Below are 15636 nucleotides of genomic sequence, written 5' to 3'. Positions count from 1 at the left end.
AGTCCACTAATTTAACAACTATTTCCAGCCCTGCTCAGGCTTAAAACTCTCCTCCACATAGGAACACCAAAACAAATCTGCAAGCGTTTACAGGCCGGCAGCTTTTATCATTCCTGGCAGAAAACATACAAGGCTGGTTCCCCTCTTTAACAATCACCCTGTCTAAATTGAAGGGGCTATTAGGAGTGAGGGCTGAACTGAAAACATAGGTGCTCATTCTTCAAGACAGCCATAACACAACTGCTGAGTAAATATAACACAGGTTATTAGATTGTTCACTCTCTGTAGAAACATCTGCAGTGGGGGGCTGCTTTTTTACAAGGATGCTAGAAGCCTGCAAAAAATGACCAGTGATATGAAATTGATATGAAATGCAAATCAGAGCTGCTTTTTGTCTGCTGGCATGTATGTTATTTGATCAAATCTTTGTGTGTGAGAATGTGTGTATGTGTGAATAATGTGCCTTTAGCGAAGGGATAAGCCAGCTTTGATAATGTCTGGTGATTGGAGGAAGCAGCAATACTGTAAGAAGGCCAGGTTTACACGGAGACGAAACGGGTTGTATCTGCTACAGTTCTCTATCGTATGGACGGTACGGAACCACGGAAACGGAGCCCTCAAACGATAACGGCTCCCAAGGTGGGTAGATCTGCGGACGAAACGCTCTGGGGGGCCAAACGGCTCCGTGTGTACGTCCTATACGATCATTTCCTGATAGCGATGACGCCATAGCCCCGCCTCTCCCCACCTCTGCTGCTCACTCCCGCGTCATTTCACCAACAACAACAATGGCAGATCACAGGGTTGCTTTCGTGCTCCAGACGCTACTGACCATGCTACAGATGTTATTGCAAAATCTACAGCTCCTCTGCCACAACCATCAGCAACAAGTGGACATGGAGAACTACATGTTGCTAAATCCACCACGGAGAATAAACTGAAGGGCAACCAGGCAACCATGGCAACCATACGGAAAGTCTTATTCGCTGCTTTTGGTGTATTTTGTGGCGGAAGTAAAGCGCCACTTACAGGCCCGGCATATGTACTACAGCGGGTCGAGCGGTCTCGTGTGGACGGACACGTTTCTTGAGCCGATTCCGTGTGGACGGAAGACTTTTTTCTGATATCGACTAAGGTTAATTTTCGTCTCCGTGTAAACGTGGCCTAAACGTCTGAGGTGGTCGTTCATCCATCAAACGATGCAACAGCTACACTTGTCAACAGGAAGAAGAAACAAGTCCTTTAAAATTCAGATAATTTTTTTTAAAGTGCAGCATATTTGATGTATCATCTTCAGCTGCTCTGCATCCACACTGCTGACATCAAACTCTCCTTTGAAGCTAGTCATTCTATATCTCTGTAATTTATTCTCCCGCAATGTTGAGCGACCGGAAAACGGCCCGCCTGGAGTCACTCCTCACACCACTTAAAACAAAACCATCTAAGCAACAATCTCTGAAATGAACTGTTGCCTCCCGCTTGGGGGAATGGCAGGAACACACATGTGTGCAATGACATGGACACACACATGCAAACATCTAGTGTTGTTGAAGAATTTCACTAGCGGTAATCACAACTCTACTAAGAATAAACTGCCTGTCTCTGTTACACTATCTGATCGGGCGGCTCACATTCAGCTCACAATACATAAGATAGAGTTGTACGTTATTTACACCCTGTCATGCTTACACACAGCCGGCTTCATCCTGTGCTGTGCCAGGGGAGCAATGACTGTAAGCTGGAGGGAGGCGGCGAGAGACAACGCACACAATCTACGTGGTACGCATGACATGTTACACTGACACAAGACATTCACATGCAGGGAGGAGGATGACGGAGGGAAGACAAGCACTGAATGCTGCAGCGTGACTCCCTCGAGTGAGCTGCACCTTGTGAAGTTCAACAAAAAATCCCCTGAAACATGTACAGAATAAGCGTGTTAATGTTCAGTAAATTAATGCGGGGGAAAAAAATGCAATCTTTCAAGACCCCATTCACTTTTGCAACCCTCCAACGTGAGCTCATGCATGGCTGCTTAGGCATCAAATATTTACTATCCTGCCGAGCTGAAGATGTCCGTGCTTTTGCCTTTGGGTTTTTTCAACCAGATCGTGCTCTGCTATAGGGACACTCTTCAATTTTAATTGGATTTGTGTCAGTGTGTGCTTCATTTAACCTGACAGGGACGGACAATTCATCAATCAGTGTCATTACGTTGTTTGCATGTGCGAGGCAGAGATGCTGCTGAAGAAGTCTATGCTAAACACATACGCCCAATCAATCAATCGGCTGGAATCCCATAAACTTGCAATCTAATTTGTTCGTTTTCATTCGTGATCTTTAAAGGCCTCCTATTATGCAATTTTTAGGCATATATTATAGGTCTCAGATATATAAAAATCTATAAAAAACATGTCTATGATGTGTTTTGCTCAAAATACCAAACAGATCATGCATTTAAGGGATCCCTCATATCCCTCTATTCCAGCCCTGTTAGAGAAGTGCAGGTTCGGGGGGGAGCTAATGCCTGCTCAGAATTCTACCGGAGATACAGCTAGATGCTGCCGTGATTAAATGCCATATCATGTTCCAAACCACATCAAGGATTATTTCTGAAACAGTATGGAGTGTTAGCGATGCTTGCTAATGTAAACAAAGACCATATTACGTCCAAAACAGTCGGGCATTGTTTCTGATAGCAACGCTTCTGATAGTGCCGTGGTTCCACATTTAGGATATTACATCATATCGGACGCAAATCTGGATCAGCTCCGTTGTACCCCCGTTTTTAGAGATTTGGGTACTGAGGAAAAGGGAGAGGGTTTTGTTTTCTGACACTTTGTGAGTTCCCTGACACACCGGGGACACATATTTATGTATAAAAGACATCAAAAAGTGCATTTTGCATGATAGTTCCCTTTTAACTCATAAAAACAGTGCATTTAAAGTGGGAACATAAACGATTATAAACCTCAGGACTAAGATAGCACTCACCCTTACAGGAGAGCTACCGCAGCAGCTACAATACTGCACCCATGGGAAACCAAGAGTATGGACTGCTTAGTGAAACACACACAGATTGACCTCTTCACGATAAAACATTCTGGGCCTCCAGGGAAACATTACCGAGGGTCAGCGAGGAAACAACAAACTACAAACATTTTTTTTCACATTCTGTTCACTGGCCCTGTGTGTGCAGCTGCATGAACATACTCCACTGAAATGTTATGTGGTGTGATACAATCAGAAGGACTCCCATAGGGTCCTCCTGTTTCCCTAAACTCTATTCTTCTCTTTCTGTCCTTCCATTGGTTTCTCACTAACACTCTCTTTCACATACATGCTCTGTCTCACAGTGTGACTGACTGGGTTTGGCATGGGCTCGGTCATTTGGCAGGGGGGCAGATGGAGCAGTCCTACTCTCCAGCACCTGCCCGGTCTCGGCAAATCATAGTCAGGATCAAGCACAGCTGTGTAAAACAACAGGTTTTATGGCATGTAATAATAATAAACACAAATTCTGCTGAAACTGAAGGACAGGCAAAAAATTGCTGCCACAGCTGAGTTCTGTAAAAACCATAGGGTTGCACAGAGTGAATGTTTTAAAATGTAGATATGGTTTAAATAAAGAAATAATAACAATCAGTGGACCAAAACGCAGGATTTGTTATCAAATAATTTAAAATTGGGGAAAACAATACCCATTGGACCATCGGCAGCAGCAGCCGGTTAGCTCATCTTTGCATTAAGACCAGAAGCAGTCAGTATGCTATGCTAAGATGAGCTAAGCAAAACTGTGCTGGTTGTAGCTTCATATTTAATGGACACGCAACCAGCCCAGGGGTCAGTTCCTACCCATGAGGGTTTCACAAAACCCCCCCACATGTTTAATGATTTATAGTTCATCCAGCCTTCTACAAACATTAGAATTTTCCCCCAGTCTTCTACTTTCTTCAGGCCTCTTATTTCTTGCACTGCAGCTGATATCTACATTTAAAATGTCTCGCTCTTGAACTAAAATAAAGTTGACTGGGAGGACAGTCTAAAGACAGAGTGGAGTTAAATGTAACTGCTCAATGTTGGGATTTTCGTTAAATACATTTTATCATCGGCGTAACAGCCTGGAATCGGTCTGTTTATAGATCTAGAGAAGGCAAGATTAAGGGCTGATATGGACAATTTCGGTCAAATACGCACCCATAAATCCCCCTGTTTGTGAGCAGACCCATCACAGTCTGCTGTGTGAGGGGTAAATCCTCTACAAGCCACCAGCAGCCTCTGTGACAGGGGGGAAGAAATGCTGCCCTCTATCAGAAGTGCTCATTTCTCCCCACGCAGTAGAGCCCACACACACTGAGAGGAAAGCATAAGCATGCGTGTGGGTCATAAACCCGTCCTTGACTCGGAAGTCTTCTCTTCAGTCGGAGACAGAGGAGACACAATGGTCAGACTGTGCTCCAGGTTGTGTCAGAGGCTCAGCTGTTTGCAGACCTTACTGTGGAAGACTTGTTCTGTTGGGAGGGGGGGGGGGAGTTTCCCAGCTTCCGTTGCATACATATGGAAAAGGATGGAAATGTTGGCTCCGAGTGGGTTTATGAATTGGGTTTATGAATAAGAAAGGTCACAAAAGGGCTGCCACTGTGACATAGATGGACAGCCCACTCAGCAGTTTTCCCTGCCGCTGTTGTGGGAAGAAAAATGAGCACTTGAATGTTTCAATAAAGCAATAGCTTTACACAGCCATTTTTATTGAGCCCCCTCACCATGCCATGTTTTCACCGTCATATAAAATCAGCACTCTGACCACAGCACGCCCGTAGCTTGGATTGCAGGCCGGGGCTTGCAGCTAGAAGTGCAGTCTCCACTCTCCAGGGAAATAGGTCGAAATTACAGGGTCCCCAAACTGACAGCAGTTCATAACAAATTGAAGCTGTAATCATGTGATTCTTACAGTGATATCAAAATATATGTTAATGATCACTTGTAGAATGAATATCAGGGAGTTAACCCAACTTTTTGTTTCATGCAGATTATGTGGCGTAGTGTTCTGTGCACTGGAGGACTTTGGGTGCATTTTCTGAAAGCCTTTATCGCTACAGCTCTCCTCCTATAACGAAGAAAAACACTCCAAAACTGGTTCCTATGGCAACCTGGAGAACCAAACCTGAAACAGTTGGAAATGAAGAAAAGCGCTACCTGAAAACACACACACGACGACACACATTAAGTCGCACAATGGCACAGTTTTGCTCCTGCATCAAGGTGCTGCTAATGTGAAAAGACTATACTTCCACATCTGCTGTTTCACAGGAAGCTGACCTGTTTGGAATTAGAGCTGAATGCAAACAGGACTACACTATTCTCTAAAACCAGGGATATTGTGCACAGTAGGATGCATTTTACTACTCTGAATGGACATAGAATTTAGAATCTCGGAGTATAAATATCTTCTGGCTAGATCAAAAAGTTACGCTTGAATTTCACATAGCTAATTTTCCTTTGCTCAGTATTAAGCGTATAATTGAGGCTGTGTTCTTGTCTGTGTTGCATTATGGTGATGTTATCTATGGACACGTCTCTGCCTCCCATAGTTCCATATTATCACTCCACCTTTAGATTTATTACCATTTATTCAAATCATCTTTGTATCTTGTATGAAAAGTTTGGGTGGGCGTCGATAACAGTAAGACGCCACCGGCACTGGATTCTATGTATTTATAAAACCCTTAATGGCAACTTGCCATCATATATCACTTACCTATTGTACAACACACTTTAATTCAATCTTAAAAGATGATTACAAACTGCATATTATTTCATATCATACAATAATTTTTCCAAAGGTATTCAAAAGCATAAAAACTCAAACGAGTAACATTAAACAATCCTTAAGGGTAGCCCCATATATGAATGTTACGGTTGTGTTAAGAAAAGGATTTGAATTGTGGGGGGGGCAGACTGTTTCAAAGAAAAGGATTACATTTATAAAATGAATGAACTTTGCTTTACAACAAATCACATTCAGTGTTTGTGTGTGTGTGTGTGTGTGTGTGTGTGTGTGTATGTATGTATGTATGTATGTATGTGTGTGTGTGTGTGTGTGTGTGTGTGTGTGTGTGTGTGTGTGTGTGTGTGTATGTGTGTGTGTGTGTGTGTGTGTAAGCCAAACAAAATTGAAGTGGTTCGTGTAGAATACTAATTTATCTTTCATTTCATACATAATCACTTAGATTCATAAATAAAATGCAAGGCGTAGCCATGAGGCTCCTACAGCCACTACTCCTTACTGCTTTGTTAGTTTTTTTAATACACCTAGAGAGAGGGGTCTAGCAGAGTTTTAGGGTATAGTGTAGATTTTATTTTCATTTCTTTATGTTACTTGACTTTCCAAGAACAAATGTCAATCTTTATAAAAGTTCTGGTTCAGGATCACTATGCCTGAACCCAGTAGTCCCTTTTAGTAATCTATTCATGATACTAAAGAACCAACTACCCTTCACCTTCTGACTCTGAGGGCCCCTGATCCCCTTTGACCCCGCCTCTCCCTAGAACGTCAAGGCACGGTAAAATAAATGTGCGGGATACAAACGTCCGATAGAAGAGATTAACAAAACCATTTGACCTGGTTGAAGCTTCAGGCCAACAGCATTCCCAGCGTGAGGCCCTGAGCCAGCGTAATGGAGCCTCTTCATGAGTCTCGATCCCTACCACTCAAACTGCTTGCATACGATTGGCTGCATGTAAGCATTACGGCCCCGTGAATCACCTTGATTGGCTTTTGGGAGTTTTTGCCATATTAATTTCACCTGTCCAAGACCCATCAGGGCTATAAAGTTCCAGAAGGGTTATATGGTGTTGATATGGGACAAGGACGGGGTCTGGCCGTGTGAGAAATGCCACCTGCTGTGCGCCTCAGCTGCCCATCCTTCTACAGCCACCACACCCTCCTGGGCACACTGTGAGCACTGGCACACGGAGGGGTCAGAGTAATAAAGTGTTCCTCCAGTGTGTAGCTTTTAGCTGGGATTTTATAGCTTTTGTGTTTCTCCAAGCTGCGTGTGAACATATCTACACATAACCCCCTCATTGCCAAACACTCATATCCACATGCTGCACACATACAGACAGACAGAGGGGAACAGAGGGATATAGAAAAGGAAGGAGAGACAGAGCAGCCGTTACATCCTCAACATATTTCCCCCAAAAAAGAACATGGGTACTAACTTCATTACTCATAATCATTATTTAGAATTCATTAAATATTCAAGTGCAGCACATTTAAGATTCCAGCAATTCATCAAACCCTGCCTTGCTGAATAGCATCCTTAAACATCTGCTCAAACTCAGGTTGCTCAACTATGTGAAGTATTGGGACGGCTGTCATACTTAGATTTTGTACAAAGTGAGAATAAAAGAAGATATCATTTTCAGAAATTGAATGTAATTGATTAGAAATACAAAGTTTTGGATAACTGAGATCATTTCTAATAAATGTAATTGAACTGCTAATAGTGCTTCTTACCTACTTGTCAAATACTTCCTATGATAGACGAACATTAGTTTGAGCAGATGTTTTAGGATGCTGTTAAGCTAGGCAGAGTTTGATTTATTGCTCATGTCTTCAATGTGCTTTATTTGAATATTTAATGAATTATAAATAATGATTATGAGTAGTGTGGTATGTTACCAGGTTGTTTTCTGGAGGGGAGTCATTTTTAAATGAACAGCTGCTCCATACTTCCTTTCAAAATTTTTCTGTTGCTAACAGTATGCAGATATTAAAATGTATTTTATTTTCTAGTAACAGAATGAGGATTTTTCATCCGTTAGAAGAAGAAGAATGGCTGAAGTGGCTCAGATAAAGGAGGCTCCATGCTGCTAATCTCTGATCAATAAGGGTTTGTTTACTTCTAAAATGGACTATCAATCACTCTCATCATGAAATACTAAGAAATAGTGAGAGGAAATGTGTAATAGACAGGCAAAAAATAAAAACGCAGGCAAAATAATGAGTCATTCTGCAGTAATACATTTACTCATGCAACAGGTTGGAGCGGAATGTGAATGGCAGCTTACTGAGAAATCAATCTCTACAGTTGCTGCTGCGATGTACATGCAAGTGTCTGTAAAAAAAAAGAAAAGATTCCACCTCTTGGGGAGTTTAAACAGCAATCCCACCCCTCTGTTAGACACACAACGAATTTAAAATGCTCTCGCATCTTATCTCATGGCTCCCTTAAGCTATACCGTATACTCTGTTGCACTAGTAAGTCTGATATCGCTTCAGGAGAAAAAATACATCCTAGTCCACATTCAAGCAAAAGTTAATAATTGCTATACAATATTGTAGCGCTAAGAGAACAGCTGATATTTAAATGCAGTGCCTTGAACACATTGAAATAAAAGGCTTCAGCCGATACCAAACAAGTTGTCATTATTTCTTGAAGTGCAAATGGAGAACTTTCTAGTGTTTAATCTTTGTTCACAGGAGCTCTGTCAAAGATAAATCATTCCAAAACATGGAGTCACTCTTAATGAGTGAAAAAACGTCAGATGGAACCAACTTAAGTTAAAGACAATGACTGGCTCTTTAAGGCGGAAAATTAACATAGTTGAGAGACACCTCTGGAATCTGCTTCAATCGCTGGACTAAACGGATCACTTTGAGCCATCGCTCCTCACAGACAGGTGAGGGGGACATGAGGAGTCAGAGAGGGGGGCATCGGATGTGGGTTTAGAGGGGAGCAGTGCACTGCCTTCTGCTATCACTCCGGACAAAACTGGAGTCTAAATTGGAGAGCTTCCCCTACATCCAGGATCAACTGGGGAGTATTAATGGATTCGGAGTGGATCAACTGATGGCTATCGTATTTCGCTGTTTTGACTCAGTGTGCACTGACGACCCAACACACACATGTGCACCACTGTGGTGCAATGCAGATGTTTACACCCACTTCTTGGTCTGTATCCTTTGGTGTGAAAAAAAGGTATTGCAATCAGTTTAACTTTATTAAACAACACTCACATGCAAATGGATTTCTATGAAGTGCACCAATAGTTTAACATGTGTTTCTTGTGATACAGTGCTAATAAAATGTACCACATGAGTAAGGACTCAATCACAAATTCATCACATGTTCTTTGAGCACATTTTCACTCCAGGTGAAGAGAGGTAAAAACAAAAAGGTCTGTGTTTGTTATCAATGGCTTGAACAGCAAATAAAAAAATCATATATATTGTTCTGTGAAACGTGTTTACCGCACAACAACAGGACAACGCACTTCACAAGTTTGATATGACTCACACAAAGGAGTAACAGTAGTGTCTTTGTCCACACCTTCACAGCCTCGCCTGTTGATAGTCAAACCACACTGCATACTGTTTATATAGGCCAAATATCAATTAACATCAAGTCACACTCTGTTTCCTGGTGTTGCAGGGACACAGCCACCTGCTTTGCTTAACAAGAAAGTTTACAAAAGGTAAAAGAAATATGGTTCTCTCATTCCTGGTATCAAAATAAGCAACCATTATAAAAAAGTAACAAATACAAAATCAAAATGTCTGAAAGATGTTCAGGTTTGAGTAAATAAACCTAATATTTTCTTCAAACTAAGATGTATTCTTCTAATCAAATAAAGACAATATTAATTAAATAATTATTGATAATCTTTCTACCTAAATCTACTTTTTTTTCTCTGATGTTTTGAGAATGTAATTGTATTTATTATTTGATAACCAAATGATTTAACTATTGATACTTCAAATCTACAATTACAATTAATAGGAGAACATTTCCTTTTGAATAGCAGTTTTCTCAGCATCGAAATACAAGATGAATTTATAGGAAATAACCTACATTATTATTACACTTGTTTCACAATTAATTTTGATAAAATCATTTCCTAAACTCAATTAAGGTGCAACTTATGATTCTTTATTTTGCAAAACAAGAACCTTCAAATGCTTTTATAAAGAAAATCCAAAAGATAGTTTACTTCTGCTAAAATGAATTATATCAAAATGATATGAAACCTGACCTATTTGGAGTACTCTTAAATGTATAAATCAAAAGTGAAATAACATTACAAAAATAAATACACCATCAAAAATGCATCTATTCTATGTTGATTTTAAATTGCATTGGAAAAGGCCCAATCTTTTCAGATTAAGCGTATTTACAAACATAATTGTATTACTAAGATAATTTAATAAAACAATGACAAAGTTAACCCTTAAAATTTGATATAATTTAAATGGTATATCCCACTATGCTTATTAGCACACTAAAGACATTAACCAACAGAAAAACACAATAAAACACAATTAGCAAACACAGCAAAAAGCAGCTGAAACTACAGCAGCCTCACAAAGCCCAAAACTGCCAGCAGGCCTGAAGATGAGCTCCCACATTAATATGGCAGCAACAACAACAACAACAACAACAACAACAACTGTCAAATGGTTCATTCCTCAAGCCCTGTCACTATAGTAACCATACATACATTACAAATATAATTCATAACAAAATGTGTACATTATATTATGATCAGAATACAGGATTTAGACATAGGAAATTGTTTAAGCATTCTAAAGTGTACTTAAATATAAATGTTTTTTTCTCAAAATATCTGAGAAAATTCGAATGGATTACATCTACATATTAATTATATTGGAAATGTGCATCAGGTAAATCTCTACAAACACAAGAACAATATCCACTGCAAGACGAAACAACGCATTTTAAGATTTAAAATTTTAATTAATGAAAATATGTCTGTAATAATCTCCAAAAGCCCTACGTCTTGAATAAACAACGGTAGGAAGGTTTTAACATCAATGTAAATGATCACCGTGGAAAAGCATTTACACCTCCACGTGAGATTTCGCCCTGATTCGAAATCAAATGAACACCTGTACTTGTCATACGATGCTCTCATGTCGACCTCACAGATATGGCGAAGATTTCACTTTACATGCCTGTTCAGAACATGCGCACACGTCCAGCAGCTCCACACTGCCTATTGGACACATGCAGGCACATGTATGGACATTTTCTCTATCTGATTCCGCCTATAGCCGTGCAGTGTGCAGGGCCATCATGGCAGCCATTATGAGGCTCTCCCAACATTGCCATAGCCTACGTGCACGCTAACTGTGGGGAGTGGCGCAGCATTTTACACCATTTTGCGCCTTGCTTACAAAACGCCTTTAAATCGAGCCATAAAGCGAGGAAACAACACAGCAGCTCGAGTATTGGACACTTTAAAACATGCAGTTGTTTTACTTTACGGTGTGCCACAAGAGAGAGAAAAAAGCGAGGGCTGTAATGCAGGAAAGTGTAGCCTGCACTGAAGGGAGAGGACTGCTGGAAGAATAAAGTATGGGTCACGTGTTTCTCCACAAGGGTCTTGAATATTTACCTTTTTGTCACGCAATGTAGTCTTTCCCTAAAGTCTCATTGTTGTGAGAGAAAAAAAAAGGTGGAGCTATACGTGTTGAGAGTGTGTATAGGCTGCACAATCTGCCACATACTAAAGAGTATTACGCATTACGTAAAGGGGGGGTTTTAAATTATTATTTCCATGCAATTAAATGCTTTTATGTTTTTACACTGCTAGAAACTGACCAAAAGGTTCCTTATGAGGTACAAGTAATGTGTTTTGAATTTCAGAGTAAATACAGATTCGCTCACAAATATTCAACTCGAGCTTTCCTCGCGCACACACACAAACCGTGTTTCTCACATACATACATGCATACATACATACACACACACACACCCACCCACACACACATGTATAGGAGAGGCTCAGCTGATTGGTATGCAACTCATCGTGCAATGCAGTAGTCAATATTGAAACCTAACTTTATCGCTTACATACTGGGAAAACAGCCTTGCGGGGAAACTAATTATGTATGTGAAGCAGCATAATACGAAAGTGTGATTACAGCTTATACAAAATCCAATCAGGGAGGCCATTATTACATGCATGCGTTGGGTGTGTTTGTGTGTGTCCATGTTTTACAGTGGGATAGGCCTTGCTGCAGATCACGCGATAGGGCAGCAGACACCATGTGTTCTGCGGATGTTGGGATTAAACTGATTCTTTGTCGCTTTATTTCTGTTGTTTAACCACAATACAATTACATGTCCCTCGCCAGTAAATAAAAAATGACCAGGAAAGTGAAAAATCACACACAGAAGCCCAGAGAAGAGGGAAATGTGCGAGCTATATTTCACAGCGGAAGCCTACAGGTCAGTCAGCATGGGGCGGATGATGACACAAAAGTGTGTGTGTGTGTGTGTGTGTGTGTGTGTGTGTGTGTGTGTGTGTGTGTGTGTGTGTGTGTGTGTGTGTGTGTGTGTGTGTGTGTGTGTGTGTGTGTGTGTGTGTGTGTGTGTGTGTGTGTGTGTGTGTGTGTGAGAGAGAGAGAGTGTGAGTGAGTGAGTGTAGGCCTACCTTAGTTTTCTTGGAACAGAGTAGTCTATCTCTATCACCTTTCCGTGTAATTCAACATTACCTGTAGAGACGAAAATTGATAGTGTAACATTATCTGTGTGTCATGAAAGCAACAATGCAAGCTGGTAGGCCTACACAGCAACACTTTGAATTACTTCACCAAGTAGGTGCGTCCCCATTCAAACAGCCAACCCCTAGAAAAAGTACTGTACCAGGTCGCGTTGTGCGCAGGGCGGCGGATAAACTACTGGGTATGTTTGGATAAAAACAACCTCACCGAGACATTCTGTTGTTTAAAATGAGTAGAAATCGGCGCCAACATGAAGCATGATAAGCTTTATAGTAGGGGGAAATGGGCAGCCATGCTTTCCACTCCCACAACCCGCACAGTGCAATGAGGGGTATTTGTTCTGCTCTGTTAAGAATGCAACATCAAAGAAGATATGGTAAAGGAGAATGACTTGTACTCTTTCTATTCTAGGTAGGTTTCTTTAATTCTCCGTGACTCAGCCGGGGGTGTATTTGAAGCGCTCCTCGGCGAGGCTTGAACACGGGTTTTCGTTATTATGAGTGGCCTGGCGCAGCACGGAATTAGCGTCTCACCTCGTCCCCCCTCAGCTACCTGTTTATTAGCTCTTTCCTCCGGACCCCCATGACCCACCTCCAAGACACCTCGTAAAAACATACCCAGACATCAGAGGAACATGGATCTGACAAGTTTTCCGCGCTGGCTTTGCTGTGCTCTCTTCAATAAAATCAAGATAAAAAATAAGTGAAAAATAATTATGCCGACCCGAACCATCAGACCATCCCATACATTCCAGCGGGTGATTGCAAAGTAGCGCCCCACACTATCGGAATCTCCAAAATATAGGTTATTGTGCACGGTAATGCCGAAAGGACGGCTAGTGTTTTCTTTAGGTAATCGGGCACTAAAGCCCTCAGTGTGTCCTGTGATCGATAAATTATCCATTTTTTTGTTGGAGCGTGCATGGCTGAGCGTTCATCTAAACTCTGATGGCACACGGATGTGATCGCAAACACTGTCCCGAGCAATAATACAAAATAATAATAACAGAAGCCACGATTAATATTTCGGACACACCGAGCTATTATGTTTTAACCTGTTCTTGCAGTTTGACTCGCTGTGAATTGCCCCTGTCACCAACAGCATCACTTATCAAATCCACACTTACCAGAAAGAGTCTCTATAACCTTTATGGCCGAGTTCTGGTCGGGGAAGTCCACAAAAGCATAGCCGGATTTCAGGAGGACCTGGTCGGCCACTGGCAGCTTCTTCTCCCCAAAGAGCTCCTTCAAGTCCTCGACAGTGACCGAAGGACTTAAATTCCCAACATATAGTTTGTTCATGATCTGGAAGGAAAAATCTCGTGGGGATATCAGATCTTAACAGTGAGAGTGGCGATAATTCAGAGTAGTAAAAAAAATAAAAAATAAAATGAAATAGAAAATCTGACGGGTTAAAAAAAAACCTAGGAATTACCCCCCAGGAAATTACTAAACTATAGGCGACCCCCCAGCACCAACTCTGGCCCCGGTCTAACTCTTTTTACAGGGACTGGGGGGAAAAAGTGTCGTTACGACGCTTCTCTGGAGCCAACAAGCACCGCCTCTAAATAAAATCTCCCTTAAAAATCACAAGAAAAAATGTTTGGAGGTGCATGTGCGATCACTCCTGGTTCTCCAGCGTGGAAAGTACATTGGGGAATGAAAGTGTCATGATGATCACTCGGTATATTCAGCAAAGGGATGGGCTTTAAGGAAGCAGAGGGGTTATTTCATCAAATCATAATAAGGGCCGTGCCTTGGGTCCCTCAAGGCTGGAAGAGAAGAAAAAAAAAGAGCCACTGTGCGGAAAATCAAGTCGTTGTCACTGTACTTGTCGGCCCAAACAGTGTCACTGATCCCCACAGTTTGCCTCTTATTTATTTATGAGACACAGAAATATGGATTTTATAGAGCTGTGGACGCAGGGGGTCCGAATCTCGCCATGGATGCCTGTTTAAGATTATAAAATACAATGTAAAATACAAATATGAGCATTTTAGAATTTGTAGGACTTAGTTTCAATAATAAAACTGCAAAAGAAGAAGAAAACAGGCTTTTGTTTTAAAACAATACAGAAAGTGAAACCTTAACACAGCCGTTCTTGTAGATTCTGCCCTTGTGCAGAAATGACTGTGAAACAGACATTAATGTTGAACATCCTTGTCAGGTATAACTGATTAAAAGTCCTCAGACCTGCAATTTTACACATTAAAAAAGGTAATGGCACTTTTGCTTTGCATTTCCACTTGTGGATAGTGGATGATTAAGACTAAATAAATCTATATATTTGTTTTTTCTGATAATTTATTAGTAGTTATTTTAACTACGTGGAGGCCCCTTCAGGGTCACTCAGCCAGCCTTAGCTCATGGTATAGCACATTAATGGGATGTAGGTGTTTGTGGGTGTGTTTTGGAGGTGTGTGTTTGTGGGTGTGTTTTGGAGGTGTGTGTTGAAGTATCTTGGCAAGATTTCAAAACAAAAGCTGAAATGCAAGGGGAAGGGCTGTGGAGCTGAATGGCGACAGGCTGCAGTGCTCGAGCATTGATGTGTACCTACAGCAGCTACCAGGAGGAGGAGACTGAGCCTATAGCACCGGAGTGTTTCTACATGTGACTAGCCTCTGCCTTGGAACATTACTGCCACCCTACTGTAGTGGAGAGTGTGCCAGCAGCAGGAGTGACCGTTCCTCTGCTTGTTTACGTCAGTGTGTGAACAGAGGAATGTCCAAACTGTGGCCTATTTACAAAACAGCTCTTCAGTTACCTTCCCGATGACATGCTAACACGAGTTGGTCCAGGCCTCTCTGATGCCAGCAGAATCCTTCTGAGTTCATATAGCATAAGCACTTTTAACAGCAGTTCCATTTTACTTTTCTATAAGTAGTCTAAAGCAGTTTAAATTAATCACACACTCAGGATATGTTGGCATCCTTTCTCACTAACATGTTATGCCCTTCTAGGTCAGTGTGCTCACAAATAGTGAGGGAACACAGAGTGATCAAAACAAATAACACACACACACACACACACGTGGACTTGTGGTACTAGAGGGGAAGAAAAGGGCGCATGTTGTTTTTCAAGGTGTGGTCGACGGTGTCTTTT

General features: G+C 41.4%; 1 protein-coding gene across 1 annotated transcript in view; it reads right to left on the bottom strand.

The window, feature by feature from the left end:
- Positions 1 to 14294, bottom strand: part of igf2bp2a (insulin-like growth factor 2 mRNA binding protein 2a) — a 46003-nt gene extending 31709 nt beyond the window's left edge. Inside the window, exons 1-2 of the mRNA XM_079664541.1 lie at positions 13662 to 14294; positions 12466 to 12526 (exon numbers count right to left, since the gene is read on the bottom strand). Coding sequence (XP_079520667.1) covers positions 12466 to 12526; positions 13662 to 13836 — 236 coding nt within the window. The 5' untranslated portion in view covers positions 13837 to 14294. The remainder of the gene's footprint in view (positions 1 to 12465; positions 12527 to 13661) is intronic.
- Between the last annotated feature and the right edge of the window lie 1342 nt (positions 14295 to 15636).

Source organism: Notothenia rossii (assembly GCF_949606895.1).
Source record: "Notothenia rossii genome assembly, chromosome: 2".
Taxonomy (NCBI): Eukaryota; Metazoa; Chordata; class Actinopteri; order Perciformes; family Nototheniidae; genus Notothenia; species Notothenia rossii.
Note: the sequence above shows the minus strand (reverse complement) of the source record. Positions and strands in the feature narration are given on the sequence as shown.